General features: G+C 31.3%; 1 protein-coding gene across 1 annotated transcript; it reads left to right on the forward strand.

Moving 5' to 3' along the window:
- Nucleotides 1-7,600: 7,600 nt before the first annotated feature.
- On the forward strand, nt 7,601-13,465 carry LOC143540463 (polycomb group protein FIE1-like). Its single transcript, XM_077033515.1, has 13 exons — nt 7,601-7,777; nt 10,629-10,694; nt 10,823-10,945; nt 11,029-11,109; nt 11,185-11,277; nt 11,389-11,464; nt 11,706-11,785; nt 11,872-11,943; nt 12,219-12,278; nt 12,617-12,713; nt 13,059-13,122; nt 13,215-13,274; nt 13,371-13,465. The coding sequence occupies exons 1-13, from the start codon at nt 7,601-7,603 to the stop codon at nt 13,432-13,434; spliced, it is 1,113 nt and encodes a 370-aa protein (XP_076889630.1). The 3' UTR covers nt 13,435-13,465.
- The last annotated feature ends 4,855 nt before the right edge of the window (nt 13,466-18,320 follow it).

The following is an 18,320-nucleotide window of genomic DNA, read 5'->3' on the forward strand; positions in this document are numbered from 1 at the left end:
TTTATGTTCGTGAACATATTCATTTCCTTAATGAACGAACGCGAACGTAAAATCTTGTTCGGTAAGTGTTTGTTAACACGTTATTTCCTTTACAAACGAACACGGGCATAAAATCTCGTTCGGTAAATGTTCTTCAAGACATTATTTCCTTAACAAACGAACAAGACTTTATTCGTGTTTGTTCGTTCATTAGTTCGCAACCCTAACTTTAGTTGCTTTACTTTGTAATTCCTTTTTGGTAGACAATACATCCTGTAAGTAAGTATAAGATGCATTATGCCATTATTCAATCTAGAAGGGTATAAGTAGTAATACAGAACAAAGTGGAACATAGGGTTTACTACAACCCCCCCCCCCCCCCCCACCCCCACTTCCAGTTTTAGATTAAGACCTAAGTATCATGGTTGAGTAAATGTCAACTACAAAAAAAAAAAAAGAACACAAATTGATAAAAAAATGTTAGTAAGTGCTTAGTGAGAGAAATACTTCATTCATATTTAGCCCAAGTTTATATAAAATGCCCCGTTTTAGATTTTGCCTTACATAGAGTAAACAAAAATCATGAAAATATAAATTTAACTTTATTTACCAAGAGCTTATAAAGCACGATCCGAATTATGTAGCGTCATATGCCTATATCTAAAATCAGACATTTTTATATACACGTGGGTAATGAATGAGATCTTTCTCTTCACTAAACACAGCATAGATCCAACTCTAACTCTCAACAATACTATCTTTTAGTTGTTTCTAGGGTTGTAAGCGAATGAATTTTCAACGAATACTTCGTGAACTGTTCAGCAGGAATTTCTTTTACGTTCGTTCGTTTAATAAATGCACGAACAAAAATTTTGTTCGTTTAATTTAATGAACAGGGGGAAAGGTTTGTATATGTTGAGTATATATGAACGATAGAAAAACAAAAGACAATAAATTATTAAGAAGAAAACATTTGTATATGTTGTGTTTAGTGAGGGGAATGTGCCACTCATATTTAGTCCACCTTTATAAAAAATGTCAGCGTTTAAATTTAGCGCTACATAGAGTGATAAAAAATGTCCAACTATGTGCATTATCTAAACTGTGATTAAGGTACTATATTTAAGTAATAAATTATGTTTGATTTTTTTTCGAGATGGTTAAAGTATAATTGATAAAAATTTGATACCAATAAGGATTAAGGATTTATACAATTAAAAGACGGTATTACTGAGAGTTAGAGACAGATCTATGTTATGTTCAGTGAGGTCTTTCTTTTCACTAAACACAATATAGATCCGTTTCTAATTCTCAATAGTACAACCTTTTAATTGTTTCAGTCCTTATTGGTATCGACTTTTTTTTAATCAAATATACTTTTAACCATTTCGAAACAAAAAAAAATGAAGCATAACTAATCACTTTAATTAGGGTTGTAACAAACCAAACGCTCGGTGAATAGTTTGTGGACTATTCGGCGGGAAGTTCGTTTATGTTCGTGAGCACATTCGTTTCCTTAATGAACGAACACGAACATAAAATCTTGTTCGGTAAGTGTTTGTTAACACATTATTTCCTTTACAAAAGAACACGGGCATAAAATCTCGTTCGGTAAATGTTCTTCAACACATTATTTCTTTAGCAAACGAACATGAAGAAGACCTTATTCATGTTTGTTCGTTCATTAGTTCACAACCCTAACTTTAGTTGCTTTACTTTGTAATTCGATTTTGGTTGACAATACGTCCTGTAAGTAAGTATAAGATGCATTATGCCATTATTCAAACTAGAAGGGTATAAGTAGTAATACTGAACTAAGTATCATGGTTGAGTAAATGTCAATTACAAACAAAACAAATGAACATAAATTAATTGATAAGAAATTGTTAGTATATGTTAGTTCTTATTGAGGGAAATGCTTCAGTCATATTTATTCCACGTTTATATAAAATGTCCCCTTTTAGATTTAGCCTTACATAGAGTGAGTGAAAATCATGAAAATATAAATTCAACTTTATTTTCCAAGAGCTTATAAAGCACGATCCGAATTATGTAGCGTTATATGCCTATATCTAAAATCAGACATCTTTATATAAACATGGGTAAAGTATGAATGAGATCTTTCTCTTCACTAAACACAGCATAGATCCGACTCTAACTTTCAACAACACTATCTTTTAATTGTTTCTAGGGCTGTAAGCGAATTGAGTGTTCAACGAATACTACGTGAAATGTTCAGCAGGAATTTCTTTTATGTTCGTTCGTTTAATAAATGCACAAACAACAAATTTTGTTCGTTTAATTTAATGAACAAAAACAAACAGAGGTGGCGTTCTTTCATTTGTATTCATGAATTGTCAGTATTGCGTTCGTTTATGTTTGATAGCTAAAGGTTTGTTTTATACTTTTTGATATTTATTTGTAATAACCAACCTAACATTTAAATTTTATAATTTTGTAGTTTATGTTCAGTTTTTTTTTTTTTTTTTGTTAATGGTTTTTTCAATAGTCTTGCTTTAACTAACTAACAAAACCAACCGGTGATTTGTTGATATTATCTTAATAAAACCACCGATTATGTGATTATTATTATTATTATTATTAATGACACGGTACTAGAACAAAAATAAAAACAAAAACAAATTGGCATTAAATCAGTTTTCGATATGTTCGTTATAGACCGGATATATAAAAAACATAATGGGGGTCCTTGCGACACAAAAAACTCTTAATTATCACTAATAATAAAAATAATAATAATTAGTAATAGTAACAGTACCAGCAATATATAATATTAGTAATAGTACCAGTAATACTCTGGTTTTGATCAAATACAAATTAAACTAATGTGCTAAATGTGCGAATCATATAATGTAATCGTATATACAACAACTGGCACTTATAATGTAATGTAATTACACTGCTTGATTCGCACAATTAACACATTTTTTTAGTTTGTACGCTAACTTTCCGTATATTCGTGTTCTTAAAAATATTATTATGTCATTATATTAAAACCAGAAGGGTATAAATAAATAAATAAATAGTAACAATATTTGACACTATTAATAATAATTAGTAATAGTAATAATACCAGCAATATATAATATTAGTACTAGCACAGGTAATATAGGTGTTTGGATCAAATACAAGTTAAACTAACGTGCTAAATGTGCGAATCAAATAGTATAATCATATATATAACATCGTGTACTTGTAATGTAATGTAATTGCACTATTTTATTCACACAATTAACACGCTTTTTTAGTTTGTACGCCAACTTTCTCGTATATCGTATTCTTAAAACAAAAAAAAAAGAAAGTTATAAGATGTGTTAAATTATTATTATTACTAGGTTTTATCCCCCGTATTACAGAGGTTGTTCTACATTTTTTGTTTTTTAATATTATGTTTTGGATTCTAAATTTCTTTATTTTAAGAAAGTTCATAATATACTTATACCATGTTTGGGATTCCTTATTTGCACCTCCTTTTGACTTATATAAGTTGTTTTTGATAAGTTACTCCCTCCAAACTTATCAAAACCTCCTTTTTCCTTCTTTAAAAACTTAAAAAAGTCACATTACCCAACATCTTTTTAACTTATAAAAGTTAATAAGTCACAAGAAGGGAAAAAATAAGGAATCCCAAACACCCCATTAGGGTTTGATGATGAAAGATTTTTCACAAATAAATGATATGTTATAATCCGTTTAAAAGCTATCTAGATTTGGTGACCCATAACCCGCTTATTCTTTTTACTATAAAATTGTTTGTAACTATAAATAATATCTTTTTAAAAAAAATCATATATTAAATTTTAGTATATCCCTATTTTATAGGATTTTCATATCAAATATTTGGTGAGATTAATTTTTAATTTAATGAGATGTTATAACCCGTTTATGAGTTATCTGGGTTTGGTGAGACCCATGCCCATAAATTCGGGTCAAATGCATGAGAAGCCTCCATTTACAAATAAAACAATATGGTGGCTTGAGAAAATTTAGAAAGTAACCAGAGAGCTTTTAAAGGTTTCATTTATATATATTATAGATAGATAGATAGATAGATGTTATTATATTACCAAAATAAAACCACCGATTATGTGATGTTGATTATTATTATTGTTGTTGTTGTTATTTATGCTACGGTATCGAAACAAAAACAAAATTGGCATTTAGTCAGTTTTCGTTATGTTTGTTACAGACCGGATATAAAACAAAAAAGAAAAAAAACCCAAATGCCTTCTACCAACATGGTGCCGCCAAATAGCCCAACGAGGTCCCTGTGACGCCAAAACTCTTAATCATCACTATTAATTAATTAATTAATTAATAATAATAATAATAATTGGTAATAGTAATAGTACCAGCAATATACAATATTCTTAATACTACCAGTAAGGTTTTGGATCAAATACAAATTAAACTAACGTGCTAAATATGCAAATCAAGTAATGTAACCGTATATACAACATCTTTACTTATATTATAATGTAATTATACTACTTGATTTGTACAATTAACACGTTTTTCTTACCTTGTACGTTAACTTTCCCATGTAGCATCTATCTATACTATTAAAGCAATAGAGTTTTTGGACACATGGCATATTCTTATTGGTCCAATCCTATTGCTTCCTTATATAACAAGCACTTCTTTGATTTTCTTCACAATTAAATAATTCAAAAAGAAAATAAAATATCAAGCATTCCTAGATTTTATTCACATTTAAATAATTCTAAACTCATATTGAATCCCAACTTATATCATATGGCCATTAGACTTTTTTTTTAAACCATAGTCAATAGATTAACCATCTTTAAATCATAGTCAATGCATTAACTATCTTAAAATGCATTACTATAGTCAAGGTGGATCTTTAAAATATCATTTATTATTTTTAATATTTTTATGAACAATCTAAATTATAAGTAATTTAATTAAATTATTTTTAACATATAACCATTTTCTTACGCAACAACTCAGAATCAAGTTCAGAAATCTATATCTACATTTATATTCTACTAGATTTTATCCCCCGTATTACGGGGGTTGTTTTACATTATTCGTTTTTAATATTTATATATGTATATTTGGATTTTAATTTTAATTATTGTAAAAAAGTTAATAATTAATATAGTTGAGGTTTGATGATAAAATGGTTTCACAAATAAATGAAATGTTATAATCCGGTTTAAAAGCTATCTGGGTTTGGTGATACCCATTACCCGTTTATTTTCTTTATTATAAAATTGTTTCTTAATTATAAATAATATCTTTTTTTAAAATAAAATAGGATATTAATTTTTAGTATATTTCCTATTTTATAAGATTTTCATATCAAATATTTGATGAGATTATTTTTTAATATAATGAGATGTTATAACCCGTTTAAGAGCTATCTGGATTTGGTGAGACCTTTACCTGTAAATTCGGGTCAATTACGTGAGAAACCTTCATTTACAAATATAGCAATCTGATGACTTAAGAGAATGGTTATTTTACATTTTACGTTTTTTAATATTTATTTTTTGGATTTTAATTTTCTTTATTGAAAGAAAGTTAATAATATACTTAGGGTTTGATGATGAAAGGGTTTCAAAAATAAATGATATTTTTATAGTCCGTTTAAAAACTATATGGATTTGGTGACCCATAACCCGCTTATGTTTTTTACTATAAAATTGTTTGTTAATTATAAATAATATCCATTTCTTTTTAAATTGGATATTAAATTTTTAGTATATCCATATTTTATAGAATTTTCATATCAAATAATTGGTAAGATTAATTTTTAATTTAATGAGATGTTATAACCCGTTTAAGAGCTATCTGGTTTTGGTAGGACCTATACCCATGAATTTGTGTTAAATCAATGAGAGGCCTCCATTTAAAAATCAAGCAATCTGGTGGATTCCATAAAAGGAGGGAACGACCACATCGTGACACGTAGGATTTTAGGGATTTTGTTTATATATATATTATAGATATATATTATATTAAAGCAAAACCCTTTTTGGACACATGGCTCTTTCCTATTGGTTAACTTGACTATTTTCCATAAATAACTTGTAACCTTAAAATTTATTACTGTTAGAATAATTCTATATTAACTTAAAAAAACCTCCTACTGAATGCATCCCTTTACTATATCTTATAACCCATTACCCATTTAATCCGAATATTTCATGACCCGTTTGTTAGTTATATGAGATAATTGATAAATTTGATAATTGATAATTTATGTTCTTATTGTATGATTTTGTAAAGTTTGACATTCGTCAATTTTTGAACCCAAAACCTGGCCCGTTTCGATTTTTGGAATACCCTAAAATATAATGTTTTTTATACGAGTATTTAGATAGTGAATCCGCTTTTCAAATTTTATAAACTTCATATTTTTTTTATTAGAGGCTATTTAAACTTGTGCTTATGACATAATAATATAATATATAGACTGTTAATAGTGGTTTAAATCATTATTCTTTCAAATCCTAATAAATGGTTAAATAAGCTAATAATTAGAAAATGTGCTTTTCAAATTTAAGAATTTAATTATGTTATATTCAATAATTTTTGTATTCTGAAAATTATTCATAATATTGGATGATTGTTATAAAGTAAGTGATTTATATCATATTTATATCACTAAATGAAAATTCAAGTAAATTTAAAACATAAAGCGGTTACGATTTATAGATAATTAAAGAAAGTTGAATTATGCGAATAATCATAATAATTACTGCATTCATTTAAATTTAAATTGGAATGAACTAAACTGCTGGTTCACCATAAAAAGTTTTAACTATCTTATGAAACTGATTAATAATTGTCATTACTAGTCGTAAAACACATGTTTTTTAGACCCTTTTAAATACCGATTTATCCTCTTTTTCGAGCACACACCCCAATTGACAGATGCTTCCCTTCACTCAGCTGTTTTCTATTTTATATTTAGCTTCCCACCTCCCCTCGCCGTCGATTCGAATCATGTATCAGTCAAGTATTTAAACCATCAATTTACTTGTCTCTTTATTATGAATCGAAATCCTACGTTTATTTTTTTCCAACAGTATGGCACGAAAAAAATCAAATTTTGGTCATTCAGTTTGAGATCAGTTACGGGGTTTGAATGAAGATGAAGACTTGGTTCTTTTATATTGTATTAGTATTATTTTCAAATTCTGAACCACTTTTCTTTTTAATTAACTATTTATGAAATACATTATTTATAGTGTAATAAGATCTGATTTTCCTAATAGTTATATTAATAATATAATTAATAATTCCTTTAAAATTATGGTTACTTAGAAACTGATTTTACTTATATATATTTAAATTTATCTGTTCATATTAATACAAATTTTTATATATCTTTAAATAAATAAACATATATATTTATTTGATAATTTTACTAATTTCCACCCGTGGAGTATACGGGTTAATAACGTTCTTAAAAAAACAAGTTATAGATGTCTTATATTATTATTATGATATGATGTCAGTATATTAAAACCAGAAGGGTATAAATAAATAAATAGTAATAATATTCCACACAGTGTTTACTTACTACTTTTAAGCCCTAAATTAATTCCGGCAGCCGGAGATAATTGTAATGGCGAAGACGATGATCGGATGCGAGGCGGCGGTGGGAGGATTAACTCCGACGAGGAAGAGAGATTACAGAGTCACCAACAGGCTGCAGGAAGGCAAACGCCCCATTTACGCCGTCGTCTTCAATTTCATCGATTCGCGTTATTACAATGTCTTTGCTACCGTCGGTGGTAATCGGGTAAGTAATTCATTACCCTGTGTGTTCTTTGGTTAATTAGGGTCTTTTTTTTTTTAAATTTTGTTTATTATGGGTTTTTTTTATAGAGGTTGGAGAATGAACTTGTTGTTGATTTATGATTATTTGGTATTTAACATTTTGTTTATAGAGGCTGGAGAATGAAATTTGGTTGATTTTATGGTTATTTGGTTGGAAAATGAAGAAGCAGGATCAAATACATTTTATTCTTAACATGAAAATCAATTTGTTGTTATTATTAGGTTTATTGTTATAGGTGTTTACTGTTATTTTTTGTTCGTATTTGCTAATTTTCGATTATGAGATGTTATAAGTATTTGCTGATTTATATTTTGTTGTTATTATTAGATTTTTTCTTTTGCTGTTATAAGTATTTGTTTGTATATGTTGTTATTATTTAGTTCTTGATTTTGATTCTTTTGTTGTAATTTTTAGGTTTTTTTCTTTGTTATTATAAATCACTGTTTATGTAGATTGGTTTTGTAATTTATTTTTTTTTCAATTTGAAATCATATTAATCAAATTAATTGTTTATTGGATTACATCGAAACAGAAGGCAAGCGGGCAACAAGCTGCGCCGCTACCCCTTTTTGTAATTGGTATTGTTTCTTACATTCTCATTTTTTTATAAATTGGTATTATTTTCTACGTTCTCATGCTAAGATTAAAATGTACATGAACCTTCCCCGGAAACTGAACGTGTGGTGGATTTATCATTATTTGGTAAATTTTGGGTTTTTTTTTGTTTTTTTATTATGGGTTTTTTTTATTGAGGTTGGAGAATGAAATTGTGGTTGATTCATGATTATTTGGTAAATTAGGGGTGTTTTTTTTTTGTTTTTTTGTTAGGGGTTTTTTCTGTAGAGGTTGAAGAATGCAGTTGAGGCTGATTCGTGATTCTTTGGTAAATTAGGGTTTATAGAGGTTAGAATGAAATTGCGGTTGATTTTATGGTTATTTGGTGGTAGATTAGGGTTTATATTTGTCAAATGTGCAGAAACTAGTTAGGTTGCAGTTGGAAGAATAGTATAGTTTTGAGAATGTGTTTTTGCTTAGGGTTTCTAGGTACACAAATTATGAATTGCATACAAGTCTTTCAAAACTCAATACAATTTTAAAGTTCGAATATGCAGTTATTTTATCAGTATATGTCAACATGTTAGTCTTTCAGAAAAAAAAATGTAAATATGATGTGTGTATTATGTGAAAAGGCTCCATGATTAGAACGACGAAGGTTATAAAGGTTAAACATGCAAAATTCTTAAGTATATGAGTGCATAGGTTTTCTAGGTACAATAGTTAAGAATTGCAGCATGTTCCCCAAAAATGGAAACAACTTTAAAGTTTAAACATGTTATTGGATGGCCATTTATCAGTATATATAAACTTGTCTTTAAGATAAACATGTAAGCATGTATGTATATGTGTGTGTATCATGTGCAAAGAGACTGTATTTTGGGAAAAAGAAATCTTAAATAATTATTGAGTAGCATCTTTGTATTAGTAACTGTATTTCTTCTTGGAAAAAGACGAATAAACTCATTAATGAATGTACGCCTTTTATGATAACTAAAGTAGTTACCATACAGACTAAACCCTATTAAACATGCTAGTGCATTGAAAATACATTTTGATAGATTTCTCAGTGTTGACATCTTCATGCTATGTGTCTTCACTCTCTGTATGTGTGTGTGTGTGCATGTATGTATGTATGTATGTGTACACACACATATGTGTGTGTGTGTTATGTGGAAAGCTTCAAAGAGACTGTATCTGTGAAAAAGAAAACTTAAATAGTTACTGAGTAGCATCTGTGTATTAGAAACTATATTTCTTTTGGAAAAAGACGAAGAAACTCATTAAATGTATGAATGCCTTTAATGATAACTTAAGTAACTGCCAAACAGACTAATCCCTATAAAATTGCAAGTGAATTGAAAATACATGCTGATAGATTTCTCATTTTTTCAAACCTGGGACATCTTCATGTTATGTATCTCTCTCTTTTTCTCTCTTGATGTATGTGTGTGTGTATACTTACATAGTTACATACATGTATCTTTTATGCATAACGGTGACTGTTTGATGTGAATTATCAGTATGCTGCATGTATCAGTCTATTATGTCTTGTGAATTTCTCCTAAATTATCTGTAATTAGAAAAAAGATAATTGTATTTCTTCTTTGAAAACAAGAACAACTGTTGATCGCTAAAAGATGCTCACAGATAACTTAATTAATTACTGAATAGACTAAACTACTCAATATCCCTATAAAACATGCAAGTGTACATGGAAAAAGATATACATCTTTATAGATTTTTCCCATTGCCACAAAATTTGGGGTAGGTACATGCTTTGTTTTAAAATGAGCGCGTATTGTGCTATGCACTGCCATTGTCTGATGTCAGGATGATGCGCTCTAAATCGCACAATGTGCCATGCACGCGATGCGGTCTGATGCGCACATTTCTGAGTTGAAATGAGTTTCTACATAGATTACTTGTACCTTATGCATACACTACCTGCAACCATAGACTTATTTTGGTTATACATAAAACCTTCTTTGGTGATACTAGAACTTTTCTTTTTGAAATTAATTATTTTAATCTCTTTTTTTAGTCTTTAAAAGTTAACAAGTTAAAATATTAATAGCAAACACCTCACATACGTGCGAATCGCGACCGTGGTGAATATTGTTCAATCTTTGTATAAGCATCGCCTTGCTATATATACTATGCGCATAATGTTGACAATTTGATGTGAATTTGGTTGCTAATTTTATTATCTTCTGTGATGTCTGTTTGACTAAATGGAGACGTTTCTACTTTCTAGGTCACTGTATACCAATGCCTTGAAGGCGGTGTAATTGCTGTACTTCAGTCCTACATTGATGATGACGTAAGATGAAATTTTTTTTGTTAAACACAACTTGTACTATAGTGAGCATTTGATTTTATTATTGGCAGAAACCTAAATAATAAACATATATGAACAAGTTCTGTATATCTATGTACATATTAGATCAGAAGGAAGAGTCTTTCTACACTGTGAGTTGGGCTTGTGATGCTGACCGGACACCTTTGCTAGTAGCTGGAGGAATCAATGGTATAATCCGTGTCATTGATGCGGGCCATGAAAAGATACACAAGGTCAGCTTCACATTTTCTTTTTAATTTTATGTCCACTTGTAGTTATCTATTTTATAGTTTTTAATAATTAATATACGCTGCAGAGTTTCGTTGGCCATGGGGACTCAATAAACGAAATTAGAACACAAGCGCTAAAACCTTCTCTAGTGCTTTCTGCAAGTAAAGTAAGTCTCATTTCAAATTTATTATTTTGAATGCCTTTTAATACGCAATATTTTAAAACTTAATTAGTTGAATAGGATGAATCTGTTCGGTTGTGGAATGTTGAAACTGGAATATGCATTTTGATATTTGCGGGAGCTGGTGGTCATCGCAATGAAGTATTGAGCGTGGTTAGTGTAAAATGCAGTGGCATTTGCATTTTTTAATACTTTTGTTTTTTTTTACTAACATGTAACAAAGGTAGATTGGATTGATGTAATATTTTTTTTCTTTTTTTCCAGGATTTCCACCCTTCAGATATATATCGTATTGCCAGTTGTGGGATGGATAACACCGTAAAGATCTGGTCAATGAAAGGTACAGCATGTTATTGGAAAAATGTTTTGTTTTTCTAAATATTTAAACAGTTATTATGATTTTTACCATTGTATAGTGGTAATCTCAGTCTTTGAATAAAACAATTTAATGTGCATGCATTAACAATAGACTTTAAGCAAGTCTAAACTTGTTTGACTCGTTTGAGATTAAACATAACCCAAATCGAGTCATTCATAAATAAAAATGTCAAACATTGTAACTATGATTGAGGTTCTTGCAGAGTTTTGGACATATGTTGAGAGATCTTTTACATGGGAGGGACTTCCTTCGCAATTTCCTACAAAATATGTGCAGTTTCCGGTTAGAACTATTTTGTTTTATCTTCTTTTGCACTTGGCTTTTTCTTTACGTTCAAACATGTTTTTAACTGAATTCAACTTGTTCAGGTATTAATTGCTTCAATCCATACAAATTATGTCGACTGCAATAGGTGGCTCGGTGATTTCATACTATCTAAGGTGAATGACTCATACGTTTTTGCAGTGTTCAAGTGTTTTTGCTGTGTTGGCTTGTTTAAATTACACTTTTAAATTATATTTATTATTGGTTATGATTCTAGTTCTCTTGTTACTATTCTATTATTATTATTATTATTATTATTTCTATTATTATTTATTTTTCCTTTTAGGAAAGGAATATATGGCTGTATTTGAATTTAAAATAAGAGGAAAAAATAGCCTGTTTTTCTCAATTTAAAATCCTACTATAATTCAGTTTTATTTTAATTTTTTAGAGTGTTGACAACGAGTTTATATTGTGGGAGCCAAAGATGAAAGAGCAGTCTCCAGGAGAGGTTTGATATCTCTTCATTAGTGTTTATTTTGCATATCATAATTACCCAACAAGAAATAATTAACATCAGTCATATTTACTTATTTCATTAAGTACTATTCATAATATGACCATTATACTCTTCTTCTACTTTTTACACTTTAACCTCATATTCTATTGCATGTTTAAGGGAAGGGTATATGTAATGAATTTGAACTTGGGTATATTGATCTTATATTTATTATTTGGTAAATATGATTGTTACACCAAGTTTTGAGGGGATATATGAAATTACCGTTAAACTATGCCACAAATGGCTCGATAGTCGTATAGTGATTTATATGATAATTATCTTTTCAGGGCACGGTGGATATTCTTCAGAAATATCCTGTCCCCGATTGTGACATCTGGTTTATAAAGCTTTCATGTGATTTTCATTACAATTCAGCTGCTATAGGTATGACACTTCGCTTAATGCATAAATGTTATTCATGGCGCAATAATCTAAATAGAACTCCGGTTTATGTGAATCCTGGGCCATGCTTTTGAAATGGTTAACAAACCGATACATTGTTTTTGGTTGTACTATCTCTAATGGGTGATGGGTCATAAAATGTAGCTGAAAGGTAATGGGTAACGGGCCAGAAATAAAATTTGGCGTTCAATGCATAAAGAAAACTTGTTTATTACTAATATGATATAGTTGCTGTGGACCTGTGGTATTATTTTGTCACTTATGTTGTTATTATGAGTTTCAACCTTATTTATAGATCTAAAAACAGACAAAAATTGTTGATATCAGGGAACAGGGAAGGAAAAATCTATGTTTGGGAATTGCAGACCAGCCCGCCATCTCTAATTGCAAGGTTTCTTACACTTTTTTAGCATAATTTTATTTATTTATTTTTTGTTGCGTGAAACTGATGTAACGGTTGATTTGATTGTCACTTCGTGTCAGGCTATCTCATGTTCAATCCAAATCACCCATCAGGCAAACTGCCATGTCGTTTGATGGAAGGTATATCCGTGCGACTGTTAACCGTAATAATTTAGTTTTGTACATGTTAATTATATTGGGTACTCATTTGATCGCTTTTATAAACGTATATATCAGCACTATTCTGAGTTGCTGTGAGGATGGCACCATCTGGCGTTGGGATACTGTTGCAACTGCGTAGCTTGTATTTGTTAACCGGACATGGTGTGCCTGTATATCTTTTAACCAATGTTGTTTGTTTTCGTGATGAGGCGGCATTTTATTTTTTTCGTTTTTTTTTTAAATTAAGTGTACCTTTTGTGTTTGGGAACTTTATAGTATGCAAATGTAGCTGTGCAACTTGATATCTGTTTAACACGGTTGTTGAACCTTAACCCGAACATCGTTTAGTCAATTACATAAAACATTTAGCACCGAACAATTTAATACGGTTATTGAGCCTCAACCAGAATACATTTAATAAACGGATGACATGTTCACTTAAGTTTAATTGGCGCAATAATATAAATAGCATTACACATTCAGCATAATTATTGAGAAGAAAACAAAGTGAGTTGAGAGTGGCTGTAAGCATTTCGTTGGTTGGGGGTAGATGTGCACAAAAAACCGGTTCTGGATCCGACTCGGTCTGAAACCGGACCCTACCCTATATGCGGGTACAGACCGGGCTTTGGGTTTATCCCCTGAGCTGGAACCGACCCGGACCCGGTGGAACCGGTTCCCTCAATACCCGGTTAAACCCCAACCCAATGTGAAACCCGAAAAACCTTGGAAAACTCGGTCAAATATCCGACTATATCCGGAATCGGTTTCTACTAAGACCCGGTAACTGTGAACGAGATAAAAGGAAGATTGTATGAATGGATAATGGAAAACGAAATACAAAGATAACCAGAGCCATACTCCTCTCTCCATGCATAATGCACGAGCCACACTCAGATCTTCTCACAAACTTATGCCTACCTCATTATTCGTTGACTACTATATATATAATATTCCTTGCACACTCTTAGCCACTTTTAGGAATGACAACTTTGCCCCTTCTAGAATAGACCAATAACCCTATTGGAGACTCACTGTGTATTGGATTTGTATCATTACTCCCCTCTGCAACAACAGTCTTGTCCTCAAGACTCAGATCAGAAAATTGCCCTTTGAGCCACGGTTCTAAAATGGATGTGGAGGTCTCGAAACGAATATGAAGCGCTCTGGAGAAAGACTATTGATGCAATTCATGGTTCTAAAAGAAGGTGGGACACGGTTCCATGTAATAGAAGGATACCAGGTACATGGAGTAGGTTGGTGGCTGCTGTTTACAGGGTGAATGTTCAAGATAAAGATGTTAACAATATGTTTCGTGGGATAGCGGGGAATGGAAGAAGAATTCGATTTTGGATTGACTCATGGGTCACCCAAGTGCCACTAAGGAGTTTATTTCTAGACCTATTTCGCCTTGAAAAAGATAAATGGGGTCTTGTATCTGATAGAATTGGGCTAAATAATGATTCAGTTGTTGTGTCTTGGTCTTGGAACAGGTACCCCACATCGGATGATCATTGTCGTGAGTTGATGAAGTGTCAAAGGTTGGTCGATGGCATACGGTTGTCTAATAAAGAAGATGGGTGGAAATGGAATGATGGGTCAAACGAAATCTTCTCGGTAGCTATGGTTAAAAAATGGCTAAAGGGTGAGGAATTGGTAAGTAATGGGGACGTTTATAAATGGTGTATATGGCTACCACATAAGTGTAACATATTTATGTTGAGGGCCTCTTTAGACCGAATTCCAACTAGGATGGTTCTTTGAAGGAGGAACATTGATGTAGATGATTCCTTGTGTGCTTTTTGTGGTGTATATGAAGAGACAGCGGATCACCATTTCTCGGCTTGTGCGATTGCTATTGGGGTTTGGCAAGGTATAGCGGCTTAGTGTGGTATTCAATTCCCTTTTCTATTCTCGATCAAAGATGTGTTAATTATTAATAGCCAAATGATGGTCCCAAAGGAGAAAAAAAGGCCTTATACGGCATTGCTATATTAACGTGTTGGTAGTTATGGAAAGCTAGGAACGAGTTAATTTTCTCGAGCTTAAGAAGAGGTGTGGTTGAGATTGTTTCAGATGTTAAATTTTTGGGGTATCTTTGGTACAGGAGTAGAGTAAAAACGACTACGGTAGATTGCAGTGGCGGATCCAGAAAATTTAGCTAGTGGGTGCCATAAAAAAGTTCAACCTAGAACTCGTCAATTTGGGTCGGGTAAACTAAAACGGGTCGGGTAAAAATTTTACATTAAACAAACTACGTATAGATATGTAAACAATAAATTTCATTAAAGATAAACAAAATACATATTACAATTGTCCTCTACGTGATTTCATCTTTTGAAAACGGTCAATTACAACTTCATTCGTAACACTTAAATGGTCAATTACGGCTACATTCGTAACACTTAAAGGTCCATTAAGCTAATACTTTCTCCGTATCCCGTATCCCGTCTCTTTGGTTAGGGTGATAATCTAAAATTTTTTTCTATTGACAAGACCCCACCGAAGATTATCTAGATCAACTAAACTTGTTCCGGCATATACAGAAATCTTTCCATAGTTGTCATAGATAAAAGCTCTTATTGTACAAATAAAATGGATTACAAAGTTAAATAGTGTAGAACTCTAAAAAACAATAATAATAAACGGTACACTCATAGAATGAATAAATTAGAAAGCTAGAAACCAAATAATCATTCACCACATGACAACAAAGATCACATGTCTGTTGAATTTGAAGAAAAGGGCGTTATTTTTTTTAAACAGAGATCGAAAAGGGTTATTGGACATGCAGAATTCAAAAACAAAAGAAATAAATTAACAAGTGATGAACCATGAACCATGAATGTTTGTTTTATGTTAGAATAAAATCAAGAATTCAAAATCACAATTTACAAATAAACATGACTCGAGACGTCACATGTGAACCCGCCGGCACCCTAATCTGTTCGTCTCTCAGTCATTCCAAATTTCCAGTTAAAGTGGTTAGAACAATTAAGTAATATGGGGTTAATTGTTATTATTTATAAAACAATTAAATTTGGGCTTAAAAAGTTTGGGGCACTAAAAAATTATGAGTGGGTCACTAAAATTTTTTTGTATGGGGCACTTGGGTCTTTAGACCTAATATATTACAAGTTTATAAAGTAAACTACAGATTTGAGTGGGTGCCAGCGCTCCCCCTGGCTGAATACTGGATCCGCCCCTGGTAGATTGGAAAGGGTGGTGTAACTTTGATGTAATGTAATTGTTTGTTTGTTTTTTGGCGTCCCCTATTTCTGTCTTGGAGATAGGACGCTTGGTTCTATTGAAGTGAGGTTTTTAAAAAAAAAGAAAAAAAAGTATAAAAATTGTTCTTGAGTAATGGTCAAGCTTAATGTCAATTAAGTTTTATTATGAACTATATAAATAAAAGGGTGAATTGGAGAGGGGGCCGCCCATGTGGTTTTTCTGAGAGACCGATCAACAGAAATTAGAGAAGAAAACAAGTTGCTTCAACTAAAGAGCGTTGGGGCTCAACACCTACTCGTTCATAACACTATTTTCTGGTTTGAATTTATTATTTTCATTATGAAAACCTAATTATTATGTTTTACTCTTGAGTATGGTTGTTGGCTAAAACCCTAGCTACCTAGGTTTTTGATGAATACTTTATGATTTGAGGATTTTTCTTGGTTTATGGTTTCTAGTGTTGGATATATTAAAATAAAGAATCTTTTCATAATTGATTTGATGTGTTTGCATATCTAGTTTTGATTTATTATTGATCTTTGTTCCGCATGCCTCTTGTTGAATGTCTTTCAGTTATAGATGCATGTATAGGTCGCTTACTGTGTGTTTGTGATTATTTTATGGTTTTGCTAGACGTAGTAATCAATAGGAACATTGGTCAGTGATTTGTTAGAGCTTTATATTCTACCTATCTAGAGACTGAGAGGTAATAGATAGTCGGGTTGTCCTTGGGATTAGGTGTTTAGGCTAGAACGCTCTGACATGAGGTTTCTTAGATTTCCCTAGTTTCATTGTAATTTCGTGTCTTGTCGATTGTTCTTAGGTTAACCCTTGCACTTTAGGGTATATTTGGATAGTGAGACCGACAGGTAATCTGTCTTTTAGGGTACTTTAGTATTTTTGGAGAGACTGAGAGGTAATCCAACAAACCGGTAAGCTTACACGCCCCTTAAGGTTTCCTTTTAGGTCACACCCGGAGAATGATCAGGGATCCATAGGTTGTCTAAGGGTGTCATATTTTAAGATCCCGCTTCCATCATAGTTTCCATAGCCAAGAGAGATCCAAGATTCACAAGCAGGATTCTAAACCTAGGTAGTGCTTCTTTTATCTTTGAGTTCGTCTTAAAGTCTATTAGTGTCAGTTTCAGTTTTAGTTTAAGTATTCATTAGTTTATAGTTAATAAATAAAAAAACACAAAAATCATTTAAATCTATTTAATTAAGTTATTAGTCAGTGTCTAGTTTAAGTGTCGTTAGTGTCCTTTAAGTACGATATCCCGGACTTTATTAGGCTTTACTACAGTCGATAGGTACACATGTCTGTCTAGTGTCTAGTGGTCTAGCATTAGGAGAGTCTAGGTTTATAAATTTAAAACTAGAGTGTCTAGGTTAGGTTAATATTTTATAGACCGCTTTCAGCATATTAAGTTTTTGGTGCCATTGCCGGGGATACTTAGGCGATAGCGAAACTAGCTTTGATTGATATACATAATTGATTACTTGGTCTTATTTGTGTGTTTAATTGTTAGTGTCTAGTAGGTCTTAGGGAGTATTTTTAGTGTGTCTAGTAATTTTTGTAAAATTCTTTTATTACTATTTTATATTATATATTTTTATTTTATTTTAATTTTTTTTCTTTTTTCTTGTTTGTAAATATTATTATTTATATATTTATCCGGTGCTAGTGTCAATTGCAGTGATTATTATGGAGCATTACTACAGGAACCGGCAACATGGATACAATTATACTCATCGGGATCGTTTTAGGGAAGTTTTGTGTGATATATGTGGTGG

The sequence above is a fragment of the Bidens hawaiensis genome, unplaced genomic scaffold (genome assembly GCF_021521415.1).
Source record: "Bidens hawaiensis isolate Kalapana, Puna unplaced genomic scaffold, B.hawaiensis_p1.1 tig00012232_1, whole genome shotgun sequence".
Taxonomy (NCBI): domain Eukaryota; kingdom Viridiplantae; phylum Streptophyta; class Magnoliopsida; order Asterales; family Asteraceae; genus Bidens; species Bidens hawaiensis.

Coding starts and splice junctions, on each gene's coding strand:
- LOC143540463 (XM_077033515.1), top strand. CDS start 7,601: ATGGCGAAGACGATGATCGGATGCGAGGCGGCGGTGGGAGGATTAACT. Junction 7,778..10,628: donor CTACCGTCGGTGGTAATCGG/GTAAGTAATTCA, acceptor TCTACTTTCTAG/GTCACTGTATACCAATGCCT. Junction 11,278..11,388: donor GCAATGAAGTATTGAGCGTG/GTTAGTGTAAAA, acceptor CTTTTTTTCCAG/GATTTCCACCCTTCAGATAT.